The following is an 18,190-nucleotide window of genomic DNA, read 5'->3' as shown; positions in this document are numbered from 1 at the left end:
ACCATGCACTATAGCTTTCAAATCAAATACAGTACATTGTGAGGCATATAATTCAGATTTGGAACGACATGAGTGTGAGTAAATAATGGCAGAATTTAAATGTTTGGTTGAACCATTCCTTTAATAGTACAGAATGAATACGCAAACTCTTGTCTTTAGCAAACCAAGCCACTCTTTTGAATTCTGTTAGTAGGCGTTCATGGTTGCCATCTCTCCTTTTCAAGCATCTCAAAGAAGAGTGCTGTAACTCTTAATCTCGCTCCCTGCAGCCCGGGCCGGTTGAGGGGGGAGGCCTTGCATCCATCATTGTGTGACAACAACATTGCCAAAAGTGCCAATTCACTCTCCATAGCCCTTGTTTATGTGTCCTGGTCTTGGCAAAATCTGTCAGCCAGATAGTTACTACTGTTTCTATTTAAAGAAGAGTTCATGATGGACACAAGCAGATGTTGATATTTGAGTTTCATACAGTAGCAATTTGTTTGCAGAAAGAATAAGCATATAGGGTGGCTTCTAATCTTTTAGTGCATTTATTTCACAAAACCTGCCAAGAACATGTAATACTTCACTTCAAAATCATTTTCAAATCAGTGCATAAAAAAAGTGCAATCTGTTGTAGGACAGCAAAGATTTGCATTAAATGTTTTCCCCCAAATCTCATTGCCAGAATTTGATATATACAGTATATACACTCACCTAAAGGATTATTAGGAACACCATACTAATACTGTGTTTGACCCCCTTTTGCCTTCAGAACTGCCTTAATTCTACGTGGCATTGATTCAACAAGGTGCTGAAAGCATTCTTTAGAAATGTTGGCCCATATTGATAGGATAGCATCTTGCAGTTGATGGAGATTTGTGGGATGCACATCCAGGGCACGAAGCTCCCGTTCCACCACATCCCAAAGATGCTCTATTGGGTTGAGATCTGGTGACTGTGGGGGCCATTTTAGTACAGTGAACTCATTGTCATGTTCAAGAAACCAATTTGAAATGATTCGAGCTTTGTGACATGGTGCATTATCCTGCTGGAAGTAGCCATTAGAGGATGGGTACATGGTGGTCATAAAGGGATGGACATGGTCAGAAACAATGCTCAGGTAGGCCGTGGCATTTAAACGATGCCCAATTGGCACTAAGGGGCCTAAAGCGTGCCAAGAAAACATCCCCCACACCATTATACCACCACCACCAGCCTGCACAGTGGTAACAAGGCATGATGGATCCATGTTCTCATTCTGTTTACGCCACATTCTGACTCTACCATCTGAATGTATCAACAGAAATCGAGACTCATCAGACCAGGCAACATTTTTCAAGTCTTCAACTGTCCAATTTTGGTGAGCTCGTGCAAATTGTAGCCTCTTTTTCCTATTTGTAGTGGAGATGAGTGGTACCCGGTGGGGTCTTCTGCTGTTGTAGCCCATCCGCCTCAAGGTTGTGCGTGTTGTGGCTTCACAAATGCTTTGCTGCATACCTCGGTTGTAACGAGTGGTTATTTCAGTCAAAGTTGCTCTTCTATCAGCTTGAATCAGTCGGCCCATTCTCCTCTGACCTCTAGCATCAACAAGGCATTTTCGCCCACAGGACTGCCGCATACTGGATGTTTTTCCCTTTTCACACCATTCTTTGTAAACCCTAGAAATGGTTGTGCGTAAAAAAATCCCAGTAACTGAGCAGATTGTGAAATACTCAGACCGGCCCGTCTGGCACCAACAACCATGCCATGCTCAAAATTGCTTAAATCACCTTTCTTTCCCATTCTGACATTCAGTTTGGAGTTCATGAGATTGTCTTGACCAGGACCACACCCCTAAATGCATTGAAGCAACTGCCATGTGATTGGTTGATTAGATAATTGCATTAATGAGAAATTGAACAGGTGTTCCTAATAATCCTTTAGGTGAGTGTATTTACTGTATATATATATATATATATATATAAAATCATGATTATTTCAAAATATATTTTCAAAAGTTTGGGTTAGGTAAGACCTTATAATATTTTTGAAAGAAGTCTCCTCTACTCACCAAGGCTGCAGTTATTTGATCAAAAATACAGTCAAAAACAATAACGTTGTAAAATATTATTACAATTTTAAATAACTGTTCTCTATTTTAGTGTATTTCAAATTTGTATTTATTCCTGTGATGGTAAAGCTGAATTTTCAGCATCATTACTCCAGTCTTCAGTGTCACATGATCCTTCAGAAATCAAATGCTGATTTGCTGCACAAGAAACATTTCTTATTATCATTATTGAAAATAACTGCTTTATATTTTTTTGTGGAAAGTATATAATGATGTGTTTTACTGCAATATTATCTTTTACTGTTGAAACTACAGAATTGCAAAAAATCTCATAGTAATGACAATTGGGAGTTCAAATGCACCTAATAGTCATGGTAATAATGTCAAAATACAAAAAAAAGTCTGAATCTTAAAAATATCACACATGGTTACTCATGCTTTCATGGCAATCACCCAAGATTGCTAGTTGCTAGTGTTGGAATGACCTCTAACCAATGTGATAATATTAAACAACATGCAGTAATTTATTAAGAGGAAGCTAGTGAACCATTTGACTGGTAGGACATACCAAGGACAAACAAATGTCTTACAAAAGCTCCTGGCATTATAATACTCTTGGTTTGATATATATACTAGCTGAGCTTCTTATATCCAAAATCAAATCTTATTCTATCCTCTGATTACAGTAACTGGATCATTATTTAAATAAGTTCATGAGTCACCGTGTCATGTTAAATGGATTTTGTGGGTTATTGCAGATGAGGAGGGGAAGGAACGCTTCCTGTATCAGGGTCACTGCAGACTACACTGCCCACGAGAGTTTTATCCGGACCGAGACCAGTACACTTGCCTTCCATGTATGCCTAATTGTGAGATCTGTGCTGATGCCAACGTGTGTGCCAAGTGCAGAGAAGGATACAAGCTTCAAAGTGGCATCTGTCTGACAGTCCTGTGTGGAGTTGGTGAGTTTATCCTGTAATAAAACTAAAGGTGAATTCTAATACAACATGTAGCAGTTCCAGATGTCACTTAACGAATTTGCTAAATTCAATTTGAAGTGATTTTGCTAACTTGATTTTAATTGATTTGCATATTTAAACATAATTCAGAGATTGTGTCATACAAAACAATAATGTCCTGTCACTGTGATTAATTAACTGTTAAAACGTGTACCCTGTTCACCTGTGGTGTCATGCCTTAAACATCAGTTTAAACGAATCAAACAAATGAAAACAAACTGGAGTTGGAATCAAATTCGAAGACAAGATCTAGCTATTAAATAACTTCTAAATAATCATGTAACATACAAAAAGTCTGATACTCACAGACATTTGCTTGAACAGGTCAGGTTCAGGACCCGGATACGCGAGAATGTATAGACTGCGGTATCGGCTGTAAAACATGTTCCACGGGTAAGTAACATATACTTTTAATGGCTATGTGTATAGTATTTTATGTTTCATTAATAGTGCAGTATTATGTAATTTCTGTAACATTATGATTAATTATTCATTAATATGCATTTCTTTCAGCCAATTGTTTTCCTGTTGTTTCTCTGTACTAGTTTTGTGCTTAGCAGAATAACCTGCATTATATTTGCTGAAATCCAATCCAAATTGTTTCTTACTATTTTTGGGGTGCTAGCTCTGAAAAAAGTGTGAGAGTCTTCTAGAGTCTGTTTTGCTCTAGAATGTCACACTTTCACACAATATGATTTGCATTCTGTAGCATTTTTGCTTTTGACAATCATTTTTAAGGTGAAGAAGTCTTGTATTATCCCTTAATCACCAGAAAAACTGCCACAAAGACACGATTCCTGTCTTACTCTGAGCAAGTTTTCAACTCTTTGTTCAATTCTCAGCTGATTTTCACATGTATGATATTATTTTATGCCTAATCCTGATTTCAAGGTTAGAATTATGGCATGTGACAGAAGAAAACGCAAACATGATCTAGACTGTGTTTCACAAAAGCATCGTGAGGTAAGTTGATCGTTGAGACCATTGGAGGCAATAGTTCTATGATCTACTCAAGCTTACAATGCTTTTCGGAAATGCAGCCCCAGATGTTTTTGTCTGCAGCGGGTTGCAATGAGTGCACAATGATGAAGGAGATAAACAAAAACAGTCTTTAATAATTTATGCAATGATTATGGAGTCCAGTCGTGGAGAGACGGTGGGAGCTATGGAGGAGGATGTGGAGCTAGAGAGGGATGTGATCAAGGATGGGCTGACAGAGGAAACCCTTATGGAGGAGGCGATGGAGAGCTGACGACCCTGAGGACAGCCATGACACAGGCCCATGCTGAAACCAAAGGTGGGAGGAGCCAGGGTAGAGTCAGAGATCTGACCACGAGGAGAGTTGGAGACCCAGGCGGAGCAGAGGAGATACAGAGAACGGGCAACACCGTAGGTCATGGAGGCCAAGGTGGATCTGTGATGACAAGTGGCCGAAGTGGAGCCAGGGTGCTGGAAGACTGAGGCAGAGCCAGTGGGACTGAGGACCAAGGCCGAGCTGAAGGGAAGGAGAAGCCAGAAAGAGCCGAAGGGGTGGAGGGAAGAGGCGCAGCCGAAAGTCCGGAAGACCGTAGCGTAGGCACAGTGATGACAAGGGACCCCTAGTGGAGCCAAGGTGGAGCTGACTGGTCGATGGGCCGAGGTGGAGTGATGCGCTCAGCAGCCTGAGGCAGAGCCAGGGGATCCATTTGCTAAGGTGGAGCTGGAGATCAAAAGACAGAGGATGAGCCGAGGGACTAAAGGGAGCCAGCGGAGGTGGGGCTGAGGTAGTGGTTGGCATAGGCAGAGGAGGCAGGAGAGGGAGGTTTGGTGGGACCGATTCAAAAAGTTGTATTGACCAACGGCGCAGGAGACTTGGAGCTGTGCGGAACCAGGGGAGAAGCAGGAGACTTGGAGCTGTGCGGGACCACAGAGAAGCAGGAGACTTGGAGCTGTGCGGGATCAGCGGAGAAGCAGGAGACTTGGAGCTGTGCGGGACCACAGAGAAGCAGGAGACTTGGAGCTGTGCGGGATCAGCGGAGATGCAGGAGACTTGGAGCTGTGCGGGACCAGTGGAGGCGCAGGAGACTTGGAGCTGTGCGGAACCAGCGGAGAAGCAGGAGACTTGGAGGTAGAGTTCTGCACCCGCGGGACCCGACGCAAAACAGAGCGACGCGGGACAAATTTTGAAAGGTCATTGCGGGAGCGGGCGGGATGATGAAGGTGCACTTGCGGGTGCGGGCGGGGGGGATGATACGCTGCACTCCCGCAAATTAAATATATGAGTGTAAAGTAAAATATATAAATGATTAAAGTAGCATACATAATTTGTAGTAGTGAGGGAAATTCTGTTTGGCAGCAATAAAAACGTTTTAAGCAGCCTAAACTTGGATGTTGTCGTTTGGGGTAGGGCGGGGCCTAATCTCGCGCACACTTGTTTAGAGACAATTCCTTCCCGCTGCTCCGTGTTCGAATTCGAAAGCTTCAAGTTCAAAATAGACAGCATGGACGAGGTAAAGAGCACTTCTAGTGCTTCAGATATAGGCCTAAGCGCTTCAGATGTAAGCACTTCTCTAAAGAAAGGCACATTTAGGCCTACTACAAAAAAAATATCACCAAACCTCAAATCAGACATTTGGCAGTCTTTTTCGGTTGTGCATGATGGAGAGGGGAATCAACTACCTTTTGCCTGCTGCGATAAATTCCAAAAGGTGTTAACATACAACGGACACAAATCGCATTTTTTTTCCAAGACCTTTCGTGAGACAGAAAGTGAACATACATCCTGCCTGCCGTCTTGCGGGCATTTGCGGGCGGGAGCGGGACATAATATCACAGATGCGGGCGGGAGCGGGACTAAAAATGACAAATCTTTGCGGGAGCGGGCGGGAGCGGGACTGAACACTGCGGGAGCGGGCGGGAGCGGGACTGAAAATTGTGTCCCGTGCAGGTCTCTACTTGGAGCTGTACGGGATCAGCGGAGAAGCAGAAGACTTGGAGCTGTGCGGGATCAGCGGAGATGCAGGAGACTTGGAGCTGTGCGGGATCAGCGGAGAAGCAGGAGACTTGGAGCTGTGTGAGACCAGTGGAGGCGCAGGAGACTTGGAGCTGTACGGGATCAGTGGAGATGCAGGAGACTTGGAGCTGTGCGGGATCAGCGGAGAAGCAGGAGACTTGGAGCTGTGCGGGATCAGCGGAGATGCAGGAGACTTGGAGCTGTGCGGGATCAGCGGAGATGCAGGAGACTTGGAGCTGTGCGGGACCAGTGGAGGCGCAGGAGACTTGGAGCTGTGCGGAACCAGTGGAGAATCAGGAGACTTGGAGCTGTGCGGGATCAGCGGAGATGCAGGAGACTTGGAGCTGTGCGGGACCAGTGGAGGCGCAGGAGACTTGGAGCTGTGCGGAACCAGCGGAGAATCAGGAGACTTGGAGCTGTGCAGGATCAGCGGAGATGCAGGAGACTTGGAGCTGTGCGGGATCAGCGGAGAAGCAGGAGACTTGGAGCTGTGCGGGACCAGTGGAGGTGCAGGAGACTTGGAGCTGTACGGGATCAGTGGAGATGCAGGAGACTTGGAGCTGTGCGGATCCAGCGGAGATGCAGGAGACTTGGAGCTGTGCGGGATCAGCGGAGGCGCAGGAGACTTGGAGCTGTGCGGAACCAGCGGAGGCGCAGGAGACTTGGAGCTGTGCGGGATCAGCGGAGATGCAGGAGACTTGGAGCTGTGCGGAACCAGCGGAGACACAGAAGACTTGGAGCTGGGCGGGACCAGCGGCAACTGGAGACTTTGTGGATTCACATTTTCCAATCCATTAAACAAAGTTACAGAGACCCTGCACAGCTCACAGGAGTATAGGTGGGGCTCTAGTCCATTCCCTCAAACTCCAAGAGGACACCAACAGGAACAGATGATTTTGCCAGCTCACGCACCTGGTCAGTAATCGGCTCTGGTGCTGGCATCGAGGCGGGCTCAGGCTCGGGCTCTGTGTCTGCACCTTATAATGCATCGCAAGGTCTGTAACCATAGTTATAATAGATTATAATACTTATCTATTCATTATTACACCTTTAGAAAGTATAATTCATTAAAACACATGTCAAACAACCAGTCTCTGGCATCCTGTCCTTGATGGGCTTGGTTGGTGGCTGGCTGGGCACTGGGTCCGGAGTGGGGCTAGTGATTTCTTCTTCTGTAGCACAGACAGTGAATAAAGATCCACAACTCACCAGCACCCACTCTACATAGGCGGCGAAACTCCCCTAAGGACCATCCACAGGCATGCGTGCCTTGGACCACTCGCTGAGGCTAGTGTAGAAAAAAATGCCGAACTAGCAATCCGGATAGTAGGTGAGGCACGCCGGATCTAAAAAGTCCGTTGTGTGGTCCTCAAGGGACCCTTTTCTGTCAACAACGGGTTGCAGTGAGCACACAGTGACAAAGGAGAAAAACAAAAACATCAGTAATAATTACTATAATATTTAATAACTGAATCATTAATCTAAAAAAGGTAAGACGCAGGGGATCAACAGAAAACAGAATAGCACAACCATGTAAAAGAGAACTATGGGCTTAAATACACTAGGTGATTAATCAACAGAACTAGAGATAGGTGCAAAACATAATTCAAACACAATTTTACATCTTACATTTTGCATCATTTTACATAATGCATTTGCTTACAATTATTTATGATAATTTATGATAATGCATTATAACGTACATTATGAATACCTTTATAATGCATTATACACAAAGGCTATACGTAAAGTGTTACCAAAAGTTGTATTGATATTTTTTAAGTCAGCATCATCAAATCAGGTAATACTAGGCTTTTTTTTTTTTGCAAATTTCAGCGCTGTGTAATCATTGCCTGTTTTGTGTCCACAACAGATGAGCCGGAGGTTTGCAACAGCTGCACAGACGGCTACTTCCTGTAAGTTACTATTGTATATTTAGAAATATTTGTCCGTTTATTTCTGCTGCTTTGCAATTTAAGCTATGTTGAAGTCTTCTGGAGCATATTGCGGAGATACTTTGAAGAGAACAGAAGTTTGATTGTGTGTTTCTCCCTGTGTTATGGCCTCCAACTATTGTGCGCATCAGATTTCGCTTTCAGTTAAGTCTCACGCGGTTACCTGAGATCCAGGCTGCTCGACATAGAGGCACCTCTTATGAGTTTTTCCCTCAACTCACTCAATCTGTCCTTCACTCTCTCTCCTCTCTTGAGCCCATCTTTCCCCCGCTCGGTTGAAGCTGAAGGACTTTCTTTGCTCAGAGAGTTGGAGTGTCTTGTACGAGAGTCCTGACTAATGAATGTCCTCTCAGAGAGGAAAAGAGCAATGTTAATCCCGCTGAACATTCCTCATGCTTTCATTGTGCTTGCGTTGTTGCCATGGCTGCTGTTGTCCGCCGTCCCACTCAAACATCTTGCTTAAGTGTTGAGTTCCAATGTGAGGCACCTGTGTCTCAGACAGAGCACTTGATCAGCCATGCTTATCAACTGCTTAACTAGAGTAAGATATGTGTTTAAAGAACCCCTGTGGGGAAAATCAAGGTTTTAATGTTGTTTATATGTCTATAGGGGAGTTTTAATATGCTTTAAGACAAACCATGTGCAAATTCATAAGTTAACTCCATTGCTGAGTTATTTTCTCCTAAAAACTGCAGTGAAAAAAGTCGGTCTTAAAAACGCAGTTTGAAATCTCTGGTGTTTCTTACGTCACAAACTACCTTGTAACCAATCACGTCAACGTGCAGTCGGGCTTTAGCATTTCAGACTCTCAAGAGTCTCAGGAGTCTCATGAGAAGCCAGGTTATCCTGGTATATTTTTCTGTTTTCATTAGCAACACATTATTAGCTCTTTGATAACGTAGTCAAGCAAAAGGCTAATCATAATTAATTATTGTGTCCGACGTTGTAAAGAGTGATACGATTGTGCAGCGTTTACTACTGTCAAGTTGACCTAGTGGATCAGGTATTCTGAGCTGGTGTGAGTGAGTGGAGGCGGGGCTAATTAGCATTTTCAGAACCACATATACTAAATGAAGCAAGCGTGTCACATTCAAGCTATTTTAAGGCATGAAGATTTTTTTCCACAGGAATTTGTTTTTAAATATGTCATTTTGGTGATCAAAGATGAGTTTTAAGGGATACATTTATTGACTACAAGGGGGCTTTAACATATTGCAAACACATGGTTTGTGTAGTTTCATTTAATTTATCTTTACGTCAAGATTAATTCGGACTCTTTTTATAGTTTCAATTCATACAATACCAGTCAGACATTAAAAGACAGTTATTCTTTATTATCACTATTTTCCACATTTTAGAATAATAATTTTTTTTTTTTAAGTTTAAAAAAAATGAATGTTAGTTTTGTATAAGCTAATTAACATGCAAACCTTTGACTTGTACTGTATTAATTGCTTTTATTTTCAGGATTGTTGTGCTTTACTAGATGTATAGGAAAAGTGATATTGGAATTATTGGGAAAAGGATTTGGGGAATATTTACTATATACTGTTCAAAAGTTTGGGGTTGGTAAGATGTTAATGAGTCTCTTCTTCTCACCAAGGCTGCATTTACCTGAACAGTAATATTGTGAAATATTATTACGATAAAACATTTTCTATTTCAATACATTTTGCAATATAATTTATCCCTGTGATGCATAGCTGGATTTTCAGCATCATTACTCTATTCTTCAATGTCACATTTTTAGCATAGACACTGATGTGCACACAATAATCAGAAGATTGATTGGTCGATTTGAAGATACTGTTCTTCCCAAATGGTCTATACAACAGGGAAGAATCATGATAGAATTATTATGACAAAAGACTTTGAATTAAAAGCCACTCGGACGATCTTTCATTCTGATGCTTTCATTTATCAGAGGTCTATTGCCGAAAGGTTGATTTGAAGGATTGATGGCTTAATAATTCCAGCAATGCTGCCGAGGGCAGGTGCGTTGTGGTTTTGGGATGGTGTTCATTTCTCTGGTGTGGTTAGTGTTCTCTGGTTACTCTTCACCCAGACTCCCTCTGTCAAAGCACTGAAACAAACAGCCCCAAAGTCTCAAGTTCATTATTTCCCTTACCCTGAAGGTGGAGCTTGTGAATCAGAGTGTCTTTGATTCAAAAGTAAGTCTAGAAAGACAGTTGCTGCTCTGAAGCTGTTCCAAAGTCTTTGAAAGCAAGTTTTCAAACAGGTCCAAGTGATAGAAGTGTATTGATTTTGTCCGATACTGAGGCGATATAAAGAGTTTTTCAACACTTTTGCGCACATTATTTGAGTGCAGAAAACTACACACCATACAATTTAACCAGCAGTTAAATTCACTAATTTACCACTGTGCTGAATTTAAATGAAATCATTAGCTTTCTTTCCAAAGTTGCGAAAAACAAATGAAACGAGGATGAAAGCATGTTTTTAAAGAGACCGAAATTGCTAGAGAATTCTAGAGAAATCGGTGCAAAACAGAAAATTAACAAATTGACACTACTGTGGCACTTTTATTAAATGCAATAAATCACCTGTGGTTTAGTGCGCGCAAACAAAATGGCTGCATGTTTTTTGTTTTTTCTCTGAGCAGATTATTCAGTCATTTGACTTTTTTGACGCACTTCCTTGAATGTATAGGGTAAAAACAGTAAATTTTTTGATTTTCATGGTTTATTTTTTCGATAAAAATCCTGATGGGATACACCAACTATTAGCATATTTTCAGCACAAACCAGTGTTTTTTTTTGTATAATTGAGATACTACTAGTATAGTTTTTATTCATATTTTGAATTCATTTTTATTTCTGTATTCTTTTTCACTTTTTAGTTTTTGTCATTAAAAAAAAAATTCTAGTTGTTATATATATATATAATATTTTAACATAAATATATTACTGCTAATGGAAAGAAGTAAACACAATGTTATTACACCAAAAGATGCTGCATTCTCCACAACCACACTCAGAACTGACTTGCAAAATTGTGCAAGGCTGTGTGAATTGCTGTGTTTTTGGCATTACCTGACCTGAAAAAAGCTCATGCTTATTCTACTAAACAGCCCTCAAATATTATGTTGAAGGCCTGCTCACTTTTGAAACAATGCAGTCAAAATGTGACACGCCTTTGTTGTTTGTTCTCTATCCATACAGATACAGACACCAGTGTCGTCAGCACTGTCCCCAGAGGACGTATGAGGACCGGGGTAGAGGACTGTGTATCAGCTGCATAGATCCGTGTGTGGACTGCTGGAGCGATGCCCTGTGTCTCACTTGCCAGAGCGGATACTTCCTGAACAGTGCGTACTCTACTTCCTCTGAACGTTCGCTCTCATTTTCCTGTCTGATAGCCATAGCTGGTTAAGTCTAGCCTATCAAGCAAACATTATTGTATAATGTTTATAGATGAAATCATTCATTTAAATTTAAACTACATTAAATGAATAGTTCACCCCAAAATCATCATTTACTCACCCTCTTATTGTTCCAAACCTGTATGAGTTTCTTTGTTCCAAAAGAAGATATTTTGAAGAATGTTGTTAACCAGACAGTTGATGGACCCCATTGACTTCCATTGTAGGAAAAAAATACAGTGTAAGTCAAAGGTTACGTCAACTGTCTGGTTACCAACATTCTTCAAAATATCTTCTTTTGTGTTTAGCAGAAATGAAAATATATTTATAGAAATGGAAATATATTTAATAATATTTAAATGAATAATAAATATATGCAACACTTACATCAAACAGATTTGCAAAAAAGATAAAAAAATTGCTTATATTATTTACATTCATGCATGAATAATTCAACCATGAAACTATTCACGTTCTAAATGGCTGTTTCAGTGTAACTTCCAGCAGCCCACCAAGACGAAACCTATGTACCTTCCATTTACATTTAATATAATGTTTCATAAACTATCCCGAAAGTTATTATGACTGAAACCCCTTTATATTTTATTTAATAATTATGTAAATATGGTCCAACAAGAAAAAAGGTTGAGAATGCTTTATATAGCCTTGCATGTGCTCTTTATTGCAGCACTCACTCAGTCTTGCTCACTTATTTGAATAGGAAATAGAAATGGGATGCAAATATGGTTAATGCAAAATGTGAGTGGTTCATTCATGCAAATCACTCAGTCCAAAATTCACAAACATTGCTTATTCTTAATTATTACTACAATTATATTCTATGAAATAACACAACTGACTGTATTTATTACCTGTGAACCTCTACCATTCAAAAGTTTGGGGTCAGTAAGATTTTATGTTTTTGAAAGAAGTCTCTTAAGCTCACCAAGGCTGTATTTATTTGTTAAAAAATACAGTAATATTGTGAAACATGTCACATGATCCTTCAGAAATCATTCTAATATTTAAACATTTCTTATTATTATCAATGTTGAAAACAGTTGTTATGCTTTATTTAATTTTTTGTTCATTTCATGGAATTTTTTCAGGATTCTTTGATGATTATCAGACAGCTCAATGAAACAGCATTTATTTGAAATAGAAATCTTAATATTTACATTACACAGTACATTATTTACTGTCACTTTGATCAATTTAATGTATCCTTGCTGAATAAAAGTATTAATTTATTTCACTGTAAAATTGATCAGTTGACTTAGCTTAAAAAAAGTGAGGAAACCCGTTGCTTTGAAATTATTAAGTAATTAATGCGGAATTGAAAAAATTAAGTTATGTGAGCTTGATAATTCTATATAACTTAATTTTTTCAATTACACATTAATTACTTAATTTCAAGGCAACGGTTTCCTCACTTTTTTTTAAGTTAAGTCAACTGATCACTTTTTACAGTGTACTGACCCCAGACTTTTGAATGGTAATGTATGTCACACTTTGTGAAGAAACTGAATGCAGTACGTATTGTTCATACCTGTATAACTATATTATGAAAATCATTCTATGAAAATAAGAGGATAAACAGTCTGTGGACATACATTTACATCTTTTTGCATTCAACCCTTCAGATGGCACCTGTGTGAAGGACTGTCCAGCAGACACATTTAAAGACACCAGAGGGTGGCGCTGTCAGCCCTGTCACAGCTCCTGTCTGACCTGCCACGGCCCAGGAGTGAGAGACTGTGACAGATGCAGTGGCTGGAGCCGCCCAGTTTACGGGAAGTGCCCGGTGATCAGCTGCCTCGAAGGCCAATATGTTGATGGTGAGAACTTCTGACATTTAATATAAGAACAATAAAAAGAATAAGTCTGCCCTGAGTTTTATATTTGCTCATGCCTGTTACAGTTGGTGTAATACTGCCCTCTGTTGGTAGTACTACACTTAAAACGCTGTCCTGTAATTTAGCAGGGATTCTCACTGTTCTGCACCTTAACTTAATATATGAATTTAAAATTTGTAATCAAATTGATGTTATATAACAATATATGCTGTGATGTTTCAAGTTTGGAAATATTCAAATCCTTAATATTTTTTTACAGTATAAAACGGGGTTAATAATTTGTTTTGGCTTTCATTCAATGACAATAAATATCCAATTATTGGTAACACTTTATTTTACAGTATACACATTACATGTAGTTAGTTAATATAGTAATAACTATAAATTATGCATAATCACATGCAATTAACCCTAAACCAAACCCTAACCCTATAGTAAGTACATGTGTGTGTGTGTGTGTATATATATATATATATATATATATATATATATATATATATATATATATATATTTTAAACATTTAAAATAAATTGTAACCCAATTATTTAATTTTGACACACTTTATATTTTTTATAACACAGAATAAAGGTCTATATGAAAAATGCTTTTCATATATACACCTGTAACGGTGTGTTATTTTGTCATGTTTCTGGTTTGTTTTCTCTGTTTTTGGTTTTTACATTCAGTTTCTTGTTCCTGTTTATTGTATTAAGTTAGTCCTAGTCTGCTAGTCATGTTAATTATTAGTTCCCTTGTTTCAGGTGTGTGGTCTTGTCAGTTTGTATGGTCCTGATTATTGTGCTCATTTGCCCCAGCTGTGTCTTGTTCCCTCATCCCGCTGTGTATTTAAACCCTGTGTGTTCTTTTTTTCGGGGTCAGTTATTGAATGTATGAATGTATGTATCTTCCGTGAGTTTTCTCTGTTCCAGTTCTGAGTTTTACCAAGACTTTGTTAATTTAAATTCTATTGCTGCATTTAGATCCGACTACCATCTTTGCTTCCATGCAGTTCATGACAACACCTTAGTCTGACAAAATGCTGTAAATATGAAAATATACAGCTGCCTTTACATTAAGAAGATCCTCATCAATGTTATTTTATTATTATTTATATTCTATTACAGTATTTCTATTATTATAGTGTAATTATTATAGTATTATAGTATATTTTGAATGAGCTTTTATTTTTATATTTAATTTTTAATTCATTTTAGTTTAAGTTTGCTTTTATCATTTTTAACATTTCTATATTTTTATTTCTATTTTAGTTTTAGTAATTTAAGTAACTTAACTTGTTTCAGGTTTTCAAGTTGTAACAATTTTCAAGTTTTTAATCAAATTATCATATTTGTCACCAAAAAGTTTGAAAATCCCTGTTGTAAATCAAGGAAAACGTCTAGGTTACGACTGTAACCTCTGTTCCCTGAGAACAGGGAACGAGACACTGCGTTGATGACGCTATTGGGGAAGGCCCTCCACGTGAGCCGGTGTCTGAAAAGCTATCCAATCACGGCAATCGATACTGACCGGCAACAGCCTATGACGTTACTACTAGTGCGACCCGGAAGTATAAAAGGGGTGCCTAGAGAACATGTCATCCGCTTTCGTCTGAAGGGACTGTTCAGCAGGCATCCCCGAGGCATGGCGAGCGACGCAGTGTCTTGTTCCCTGTTCTAGGTTCTCTAACCTAGACGTTCCCTGTCAATGGCGCTATTGGGGAACGATGTACAATCTCACCATGCTGAGGGGAGTGCATGCCAATTATGGCTCGTGACAAAAACATCAGAACTGGCAGTTTCATCCTGAAATGCCAAGAACACACTCCCCCTTTGGGTTACATACAGGCTGTCAGTGACATTATTCCCTACGGTCACTGCCCAAGCTATAAGCCTCAAAGTGGCCTCCGAACAACGGAAGGTCTACCAAGGCCGCTCAAAGGCTTGGAACCAACAGCCTCCATGGAAGGGGTTCCTTTAAGGCAATATGGCTAGGGGGTCCGAAAGGAGTCCCGTCTAGTCACTTTCTGAGGGAAACATAAAGTCAACCCCATATGCCACCAGGGAGGCTGACCTGGTCAAATTTACTGACCTAGTCTTGCCAACAACCTGTCTGTTTCCTAAACAGAGTCTCTCACAAAATCCAATAGGGAAAAAATGCAAAGAATGGCAGTAGTTCAATCACAAACTGGATCATAGAGACGGGCATCCTGGAGAGTAGAACTCAGCATAGCGCTTTATAACTCTTTATAACAGCTTCAGTTTGTTGTGTGAGAGGTGTTCTGCTAACTTATTTTTTCAGCAAGTTCTTATGAAGCAGGAACCCATTAAAAGGAAATGTTTATGTTTATCAGATGTAGTGGAGCGGCTAAGTGCTTATGTTTGGCAGAATCGTTCAGTTTATGATACAAGCTTGAAAATTGGCATGAGCAGTCTCCATGGGTCACTTGACAAGAAAATTGTCCGAGCCACTTGAAATTTCAAGATGGCGGCAATTTTTCAAGATGGCCGACACCTTAGTGGAGCAGTTAAGTGATATAGTGGTTTATTTGGTGATACAAGCATGAAAATGGCATGAGCAGTCTCTGTGGGTCACTTGACAATAAGCCACCTACAGCTACTTGAAATTTCAAGATGGCGGCCATTTTTCAAGATGGCCACCACCTTAGTGGAGCAATTAGGCTTAAGAAATAATTTAGTTGGTGATACAAGCATGAAAATTGCCATGAACCTAATTGCTCCACTAAGGTGGTGGCCATCTTGAAAAATGGCCGCCATCTTGAAATTTCAAGTAGCTGTGGGTGGCTTATTGTCTAGTGACCATCAGAGACTGCTCATGCAAATTTTCATGCTTGTATCACCAAATAAACCACTATATCACTTAACTGCTCCACTAAGGTGTCGGCCATCTTGAAAAATTTAAAATCTTGAAATTTCAAGTGGCTCGGACAATTTTCTTGTCAAGTGACCCATGGAGACTGCTCATGCCAATTTTCACGCTTGTATCATAAACTGAACGATTATATCACTTAGCCGCTCCACTAATGGGAGGAATTGCAAAACTAACCTATACGTTACCCATATAAATATGATGATTTTAATCAAATCATCCTATTTGGCATCAAAAAGTTTGAAAATCCCTGTGGTAAATCAAGGAAAACTATATATAACCGTGTATTTTTTTCCTTCTCCAAAGGGGAAAGTCGCACTTGTCGTTTCTGTGATGGATCCTGTCTGACATGTTATGGCCCCAAGGCTCAGAATTGCATCACCTGTGCTACCGGTAACGTATAGGTTAGCTTTCCTTTCCCTCCCACCTGATAAATGTAAACATTTCCTCTTAATGGGTTCCTGCTTCATAAGAACTTGCTGAGTAAATAAGATATTGATACATCTTATTGATGATAAGATGCATGTTTGCTTTTTTCAACCACTCTAATAGCCGTCTTTTTTGCTAGGATACATGTTGGAGCAGGAGTCCGTGTGTGTAGACCGCTGTCCTCTGGGTTTCTTTGGAAACAGCTCCAGTTTGTTGTGTGAGAGGTGTTCTGCTAACTGTGAGGCCTGTGAGAGCAGAGACGAGTGTGTGAGCTGTAAGACGGACTCTTACCAGCTCTATCTGTTCCAGGGCAGCTGCTGGTCTGAGTGCCCAGAGTGAGTCACAATGGCTGTAACTTCTGGAATTCTAACAGTTTATTTTACAGTGTCTTTGTTACATATGTATACATGTAGTAGTAATAACAGTAAATTATGCATTATTACATGCAACTAAAGGTCAACCTAATCCTACCCTAACCCTATACATGTAGTTGCTTAATATTACTCAGTACTTAAATATATAATTACACTCTAACAATGATACCTTAAAACAAAGTGTAACCGAGTTTTTTATTTTTTATTTTATTAAAGAAATCAATACTTTTATACAGCAAGGCGATATAATTAATGCTTTAAATTAATTAAAAGTGATGGTAAAGACATTTATAAAGTTACAAAAGATTTCCACTTCAACTAAATGCTGTTCCTTTGCACTTTGTTCATCAAAGAATCCTAAAAACATAAATAATAATAATAATAATTGTATCATGGTTTCCAAAAATATATTAACTGTTTTCAACATTGATAATAATAAGAAATTTTTCTTGAACATCAAATCATACATGTAAATGTACTGTATATATATTAAAATAGAAATAAGTTATTTTAAATTGTAATAATATTTTACAATATTTCTGTTTTACTGTATTGCTGATCAAATGCAGCCTTGGTGAGCATAAAAGACTTACCGAACCCAACAATATATATAAAATGCTTTATATAACATCATTAATGTACATTAATAAATCCTCACATAGCTAGAAATGTCAATGTAAACTTTTTTTTATTTTTTTTTTATAAATATCCATATTTTTACACACTCTAAATATTACTGTGATTTGACTCTATTGAAGGATTTTTACTTCTTCAATATTGTTGAAATATTTAGCATGCAAAACCACACTATATGCAATATTGAGAAATATGTGAAATCTATCTATCTATCTATCTATCTATCTATCTATCTATCTATCTATCTATCTATCTATCTATCTGTCTATCTGTCTATCTGTCTGTCTGTCTAATCACTTAGATGAAAAACAGTTAGAAATACATTCTAAAACATACAGCATATATTATATTTTTTCCTGTGACACTTAAAGTTGAAATTTAGCTGACTGGATCATTTGAAGATATAGGGCAACACTTTATTTTACAGTGTCCTTGTTACACGTTACATGTAGTTAGTTACTATAGTAATAACTATAGATTATGCATAATTACATGCATCTGACCCAAAACTGAAACCTAATCCTAACCCTATAGCAAGTACATGTAGTTAATTACTATTACTCAGTACTTAAATATACAGTGAGGAAAATAAGTATTTGAACACCCTGCTATTTTGCAAGTTCTCCCA

General features: G+C 39.1%; 1 protein-coding gene across 2 annotated transcripts in view; it reads left to right on the top strand.

Moving 5' to 3' along the window:
• Positions 1–18,190, top strand: part of LOC307150994 (cysteine repeat modular protein 1) — a 31,652-nt gene that overhangs the window by 1,548 nt on the left and 11,914 nt on the right. The window contains exons 2-8 of one of the 2 annotated variants that reach the window (XM_079858710.1): positions 2,791–2,994; positions 3,376–3,444; positions 7,917–7,959; positions 11,181–11,326; positions 13,024–13,218; positions 16,430–16,516; positions 16,692–16,887. In XM_079858710.1, coding sequence (XP_079714836.1) covers positions 2,791–2,994; positions 3,376–3,444; positions 7,917–7,959; positions 11,181–11,326; positions 13,024–13,218; positions 16,430–16,516; positions 16,692–16,887 — 940 coding nt within the window. The remainder of the gene's footprint in view (positions 1–2,790; positions 2,995–3,375; positions 3,445–7,916; positions 7,960–11,180; positions 11,327–13,023; positions 13,219–16,429; positions 16,517–16,691; positions 16,888–18,190) is intronic. The other variant, XM_079858711.1, reaches the window with a different exon arrangement.

The sequence above is a fragment of the Squalius cephalus genome, assembly GCF_949319135.1.
Source record: "Squalius cephalus genome assembly, chromosome: 23".
NCBI classification, from domain to species: domain Eukaryota; kingdom Metazoa; phylum Chordata; class Actinopteri; order Cypriniformes; family Leuciscidae; genus Squalius; species Squalius cephalus.
The sequence above is the reverse complement of the archived record's forward strand: the minus strand, read 5'-3'. Positions and strand labels throughout refer to the sequence as shown.